Here is a 7,430-nt window from a genome sequence, read left to right on the forward strand (position 1 = left end):
TCTCCTGGCATGATTCCTTCCAATCTTTTGGCGCCCGCAATAACCCATAGTCGTGCCTCTCTCTGAATTCTATCTAATATTTCTACATAAAACTCTGTTAAGACTATAGGCTAGCAAGAGAGAGAGGAGTATATAGAGGGAGACATTTAAACAGCTAGGCAAGAGGCTCGGTCGGATGAGGCACCAACACCAACACCAGTGACGAAATTGTCACCTAAAAACAAGGAACGGCAAACGAATGAGGAGCTACACTACACTATTCATGCTCTACTTGCTTCTCCTTTGAGTGAAGGAGAACGCCTGCCCTCTTGAATGCACCGATGGATCTATCCAGATGCAAAAGAAAATGGGCATGGCATGGCCATTCTACCAGAATAAGTCATCACATGGTGGCCTCCATTGTGTAATAAATCATCACATTAATTCTTAATTTCAGAAATATATTAGTATACTCCTAATAAAATGTTTTATAGCATTTGAGAAACAACTCCCAACTAGACACACTGTCATTCCAGGTCATACCATTCGTACAGTATACCAAATTTATCATTTCGATTTGCTATTTAAGCACGCAAACCTCACACTCTTCTCCCCCACCCACCCATCCAACCAACACAACACAAACCAGCTCCCAGCAAGCAAGCAAGCAAGCTCGTGTGCGTGCGTGCGTGCGCGGGTAACTGAGCTCGCTCGCTCAAGGAAGCTCCGGCACACAAGCTCGCGCGCTCCGACGATGCCGATGATCATCCCCGACGAGGTCCGCGCCAAGGCGGAGATCTACACGGGCGACGCGGCTGGGCAGGAGAAGACGCGGCTGATGTTGGCGGAGACGGAGCTGCCCAGCGGCCTCCTCCCTCTCAAGGACATCATCGAGTGCGGGTACGTGGAGGAGACGGGGTTCGTGTGGCTGAAGCAGAAGAAGAAGGTGGACCACTACTTCGCCAAGGCCGGGCGCTACGTCTCGTACGGCGCCGAGGTGTCGGCCATCGCCGAGAAGGGCCGGCTGAAGAAGATCACGGGGGTCAAGGCCAAGGAGATGCTCATCTGGATCACCCTCAACGAGATCTGCGTCGACGACCCGCCCACCGGGAAGCTCCACTGCAAGGCCATCGGCGGCCTCTCCCGCAGCTTCCCCGTCGAGGCCTTCGAGGCCGACGTCGCCCTCCCCGTGCCCGTCACCGGGCGCCTCAAGAAGAAAACGGAGGCGGAGAGCAAGAACGGCAAGAAAGAGGAGGAGGACGCGGTGACGGAGGAGGCGCCGGAGGAGGAGAAGAAGAAGTCGAAGGACGCTGCCGTGGCCCCCGCCGTCCTTGAGGAGATCGACCTGAAGATGAAGGAGATGAACAAGGATGCGCCGGTCCAGGCGGAGGCGGTTGCGGCCAAGAACTAGTCGGCGACGGCGACGCTACTGCAGGCGCGCGGTTAACGATTGCATGAAGAAACTAAAATCTGTTTCGGAATAACGCATTGCATTCGCATGTGTCCACCATCCGTCCGCATATGTATCACACCTGATGGATCGATCCATCAGAGCTCTGGTCAGTTCAACCATGATGTAATCTTTTATCTTCTTTTTATCTTGTTTATTACATATCCAATTAAGGAGATGAAATTTAATGATGCCACTAGAGTTGCTGCTGCCCGATCGACCGTCCGTACTTCCTTCTTCAATTTGATGATCTGTTAACTTTACTTGAGGTGGCAGGAAGCAAGCAAATGCCTGCGTGAATAAATTGAGGGGAGCTGTAGTGGTCACCTCGGCTCTTCTCCACCGTTCTTCTTCTGGATGAGCATTGAAATCCATGTGTTCCTCTTCAATTTTGCGGGACCTTTAATGGATTCTGCCACCTTCAGCTGCACTGCCCTCCTAGCTGCTTTGCCACTGTGATCTGTGAACACCGCTGTTTGTAGGTACAGCTGAAGACAGAGACTGGGGAAATTACCGTTGAGTACACGGTTATTGCAGAAGCTGCCCTTTGGTCACGGCTCAGGTTTTTATGTGTGCCCGTATGTACGTCCGTCCGAGTGACGCATGCAATTAAGTTCCGTAAAAATTCATGGATCACCTAGCGATAATATATCATCAACTCAACCTTAACAGTAGTAGAACAATAATAAATTACAAATAAGCTATTAGATAACCTAGCTATGACTACGAGCACCCGCGAGCCGAAGGCGGGCACCCCTGTTCTCATCCCTCAATCACTAGAGAGCTTGTTATACTAGAAAACGACAGCACTAAGTTTTTTTTAAAATGGAGGAAATATCACCCAGCTTTTGCATCTAAAGGATGCACACAATTTTTTTATTAGATTATTCATAAAACCTTACAAGAACAATACAAAAAAGCAACTCCACCTCACTAAACCTACAGTGGGATGAAGGGGGGTGACAATACACCAACTCACATCATTCAAAAAACCAAATGCATTCCCAAACCGTCCAATAGTAGGTGAGAAGCACATCCAGTCAAGCAGACTCTCAGCGCACGTCAACGCACACGCCACAGAAGTTGCTACCGCCGTCTTCCTCGACTCCATCTTCAAGAGAGATCATCGCATTAACCTTGCAAGACCTGCCATCGATGCCACCATGACGCCAGCCGGCTCCACCATCCTGCACGCATACATCATCCCGCATCCATCGTCGATACCCTGCAGCACCATGCCACTGAGACTCAACGCCAACAATGCGGTAGATGAATACCACTCCACCAACATCGGCCAACATCGAGCAGCTGCTCCAAAAACGATGCACCAAGAGATAGAACGACTGTTGCGGTCAGAAACCCACCGGCGAGCAGCGACGGGCAACACAGTAGAGCCGGGAGGCTCCCAGGACTGCGGCTGGCCCTGGTCCCTCGAGTGACGGCCCGCAAAGACTCGGCACGCACGTTCGATGCTGGTGCAGGGCGTGCCACCCGACCTATACCTGGTCGGGAAGGTGATGGATTTGCCTCGCTTAGTTTCCTCGCATGGCATACACGTAAACATTAAATACGAGCCTCGATCGGCTCTCAAAGTTGTCCCGTGAATCGGCTCAAGGAGCCGATTCATCCATGATTCGTACGAGGTGTACGATCATATGGTGGTCCTGCTTGATCAAAATAAAGCTAATACAACCTACTACGATTTAGGGTTTTCACCACATAATCGGAACATCCTACGCGTGATTGAGCCTGGCGGCCACGCACGGTGATCGTAAACCGACCCTAGACAAGGCCTAAAAACCAACATGAAGTTGATCCCCGGAACATCCCGTCTAGGGCTAGCAAACTACACCCTACGTGCCACTGGATCCTTCAACCCGTTTGTAAGGCCTAACTATGCAGATATTAAACTAATCCTTGAAGAAGAAGGAGCAATCATAACGGATCAGATCTACTAAATAATGATCAAGCGGGGTGCCGCCCTTACACCTAAGATAGGTGTAAGGGCGGCTAGACGTCTAGGGGTTGCATGGACGAAAGCATATGATACGATGAAACAATGCTAACCCTAACACGTCTATGATAACTACGTTGCTCGCCATCAACAAGGCTTCAACACGAGCAACGCATGAACAGCGAATAAACGTGTACTGCCTAGATCGCAAGATGCGATCTAGGCAGCATGATGCTTACCCGGAAGAGAACCCTCGAGACAAGGGAGTTGGCGATGCGCCTAGATTGGTTTGTGGTGAACGTGATTGTTGTTTTCTTCATAAACCCTAGATACATATTTATAGTCCGTAGACTTTCTAACGTGGGAATAATCCCAACCGTGCACGAGCCAAACTCTATCTAACCGACACGTATCCTACTATATTACAGATACACGGGCAAACTAGCCCAAACTTTGTATACAAGGCCGATTCATGTATTCCTTCATGTATATTCTTCAAGCCCATCTTCAATCGCGGCCCACCTCTGATCCGGTCAAATTCTGGTGATAACACATGCCCCCCTGGTTTTGGAAATGACAATTCCAAAATCACTGCTTTTCTTCGTCGGGTCATGTCGTGGCGGAGCAGTAACCGCCGCAGTATCCTTCATCATGATGCCTTGCCTCCTCCACTTCTCCGCGTGACCTCGGCAATATTTTTTTCTTTCTCGTTGGGCACCACTTCCTCGGAAACTGCTCGTGGCATTGAATCTCCACTATATCCCCTTTTATTTAACCGCTCCAAACAGTTCGCTTCTTCATCCCCTTCGCATTAGCACTCCAAAAGCCCTCCTCTGCCACCATGTCTTCTTCCTCCTCTGCCTCGTCGGGTCTTTCCACCCAGTCCTCCCCCTCCCGCGAGCCGTCGCCGGAGTGGGACCCGGAGGAGGCCCACGAGGCCAACATTCGCCGCGCTATCGAAGACGGGGACGAGTCCAGTCACGACTTCTCCGTCTGGTCTGAGGACGACAAGTCCTCGACCGACGGGGAAAGCGACCTCCGCTTCCTTGCCGACGGGGAAACGGAGGAGGAGAGCGATGACGATCGCTTCTCCTGGGATGACTTCACCTCTTCCGAGGAGGAGGAGGAGGAGGAGGAGGACGACACCTCCTCCGATGAACCGCCGGCCAAGCGCTTCTGCCCCTGGCCGGGGAACCTCAGCGACTTCGACAGCGACGACGACGACGCTGACGAGGAAGACGAGGACAACGAGGGCCCTGCCGGCGGCCGCTGCAGCAGCGACGACGAGCCCGCCGGGAGTAGCGCCGACAGCGGCGACGACGGCGACGACGAGGGCAGCGATGACCCATAGATAGGACCCTTAGCATAGGATCAGTAGTAGTAGTAGATGGGGCAATGTATCCCCTGGTACTTCCTTTTGAGAGCAATCAGCTCTTTATGTAAGAAATCCCGTTATCAATGAAGAATTTCCTCCAATTTGATTTTGCCGATTTCCTTTATGCTGATTTAGCCGATTTCCCCTCATACTGACTTTGCCGATTGTCAACTTAGCCAATGCTCAATGAGCCGATAGCAACGCATCGGTCCCTCACAATCTATCCTTCATCTCTTCGACTAAGGAGCGATTGTCAACTTGGTCAATGCTCAATGAGCCGATGGCAACGCATCGGTCCCTCACAATCTATCCTTCATCTCTTCGACTGATGACTTTGAGATCTGGTGGATAATGTGGAAGACCCATGCCTTCAGGAGAGCCCTAGGACCGTTGCTGAAACAACTTGACGCTGAAGCTGATACTTCTGCGGAACAGGTGCCACTTGCTCGCAAATCTCCTCAGTGATGTTTTATAACCCTGCTCTGTTTCTTTGCAGCAACCAGATGGCCCAGAGCCTGTCAATGATGATGGATTCCCCTTTAAATTCCTCCCACCAGCTCCAGTGATCCTCTTCTGCAAGAACTCACCACCTTTGAAGAAGGTTATGATGCAGGGTCAGCCGATGACACCCCAATCGGCTTCTACAAACAGAGCATCTACCAGGTCCGCTGCCCCCCGAGCCTCAGTCAAGGCGAGAACAGCGGTGAGGACACACAGTTCAGACAAATGGACCCGAGCTCGAGCAAATCTGAGAAAACCACTACGCAGAGCCAACAGACTTGCATTAGGCGATACACCAGAGCCGATCACCTTTTCTTCCGTCGAAAGCCGATATTGCAGACGAAACACCAACGGCTTAATGAACAAAAGGCTGCCTTGTACGCCAAAACTGACACCTCTGACAGCACTGCTGAACTGGCAATCTTGCGCAAAGGGTTGGAGGTCCTCGAAGAGAAGGTTCGGGCAACAAAATCAGCTCATTGTTCACTCCCTCAAGGAAGCACAAGGCCTCGAAGCTGAACTGAAGACCGACTTGGTCGAAATCCGCGTCTTAGACACGCAGCTGGTAGATCCTGTGTAATTTGTACTAGAGTCGATGGCTTGTGCATCGGCTTTGTTTCTTAGTTCTAAAGTCGATGTCCGTGCATCGGCTGTACATCATGAGAATTTTTTTTACTGGCCGATTTTTCTATCGGCCCCCAATATTTCACTGCACATGTATCGCACATGTTCATCTGATTAGGTGCCCCCCGAGCCGAATCGCTGTGCAATCGCGGATATCGGCTCTGTGGTTAGCCAAGGCACTGTATTTGAACGTCGGCTTCGTTAGGACCAATGTTGACTTCTTCCAGCTCATCAGCCGACGTAAAACCGTTGCCCATTAGATCGACGTTGAACACAGGCAGAACGTATGGTGAGGATAATTTTGGCCGATTGCTGGAATCGGCCTCCATGTTGATTGAATCGCTCAATGAAGGTTTTGCAATGTTCGTCCATAGATCTTTGGGGCCGATCACAAGGATCGGCCTCGCCACGTTCGTCCATAGATTTGTTCTTGCTATACGGTCAGGCCGGTGGATAAGACCAGCCTAACCCCGTCCTTCGTGACGTCGATGCGCTCGCAGTCGTCCAAATTGATGCCTGAGAGTGGCTCTTGGCCTGTCGTCTCCCAAACGTTCATGCCAGCCGTTGAAATCTCGGCTGAGTCATCTGCGTGGACGACCTCTACTTCATCTCCATCCCACTGTAGTAAGCATTGGTGCATCGTGGATGGAATGCAACAGCTTGGCGTGGATCCAATCTCTCCCTAGCGGGACAACATAGGTGCTCTTGCTATCGACAATAAAGAACGTCGTAGGGATGGTTTTCCTTCCTACGGTCAGATCCACGTTCGTAACACCTTGTGCGTCGGATGCTTGGCCGTTGAAATCGCTCGTTGTCACGTTGGTCTTGATCAGATCCGAGCTAGAGCGTCCCAACCGACGTAGCATGGAGTATGGCATAATGTTGACTCGCCGCTCCGGTGTCCACCAAGCATCTTGTTGACAGAGCTGCCCATTGATATAGCCTCGCAAGTACGGGGCCTTCGTGTGTCCGTAGCTTCTTTCTCGTGGCTTCTCAAAAATAACCGGCCGTGGGCCGCGAGTCAAGTTGTGCCACAGGTGCTTCGTCTAATCTCGGAGCACTAAACTCCGTCGGAAGGATGAACACCATGTTTGTGCCAGCCGATGTCTCATCATCGGCTTTCTTTGTCCGGGGCACCACTCTTTCCTTTGTGGCCGACCTTCTTCGTCCGTGGTTCGCTGAATTTTCGCGGCCGCATCAGGCCGCGCCTTCCTTAACGTGTGCAGGTATAACCTTTCGGCTTCCTCCAAACCACGTAGTCGCTGAACCCTACGCTTTTGGGAACGGCTGAGTCCATCAGGGCACCACCTTGGCCGGTGGTACTTATCTTCTTCCTCTTCATCATCGCCTTCCAATTCCTCGAGATCTTCCACCCGAGAGGACTCAGCGTGCTTGTTCCGAGGCGGGAGAGGTGATACGTCCAAAACGTATCTACTTTCCCGAACACTTTTGCTATTGTTTTGCCTCTAATTTGTGTATTTTGGATGCAACTAACACGGACTAACGCTGTTTTCAGCAGAACTGTTCTGGTGTCTCGTTTTTGTGCG

The 7,430-nt window shown here is 51.3% G+C and overlaps 1 protein-coding gene across 1 annotated transcript; it reads left to right on the forward strand.

Moving 5' to 3' along the window:
* The first annotated feature begins 609 nt into the window (after positions 1–609).
* On the forward strand, positions 610–1,426 carry LOC124654954. Its single transcript, XM_047193930.1, has one exon. It carries the CDS (start codon positions 734–736, stop codon positions 1,388–1,390), a length of 657 nt encoding a protein of 218 aa, XP_047049886.1. The 5' UTR covers positions 610–733; the 3' UTR covers positions 1,391–1,426.
* Positions 1,427–7,430: the final 6,004 nt, after the last annotated feature.

This window comes from Lolium rigidum, chromosome 5 (genome assembly GCF_022539505.1).
Source record: "Lolium rigidum isolate FL_2022 chromosome 5, APGP_CSIRO_Lrig_0.1, whole genome shotgun sequence".
Lineage (NCBI taxonomy): Eukaryota > Viridiplantae > Streptophyta > Magnoliopsida > Poales > Poaceae > Lolium > Lolium rigidum.

Excerpts from the sequence above, each read along its gene's own strand:
- LOC124654954 (XM_047193930.1), top strand. The coding sequence starts at position 734 with ATGCCGATGATCATCCCCGACGAGGTCCGCGCCAAGGCGGAGATCTAC.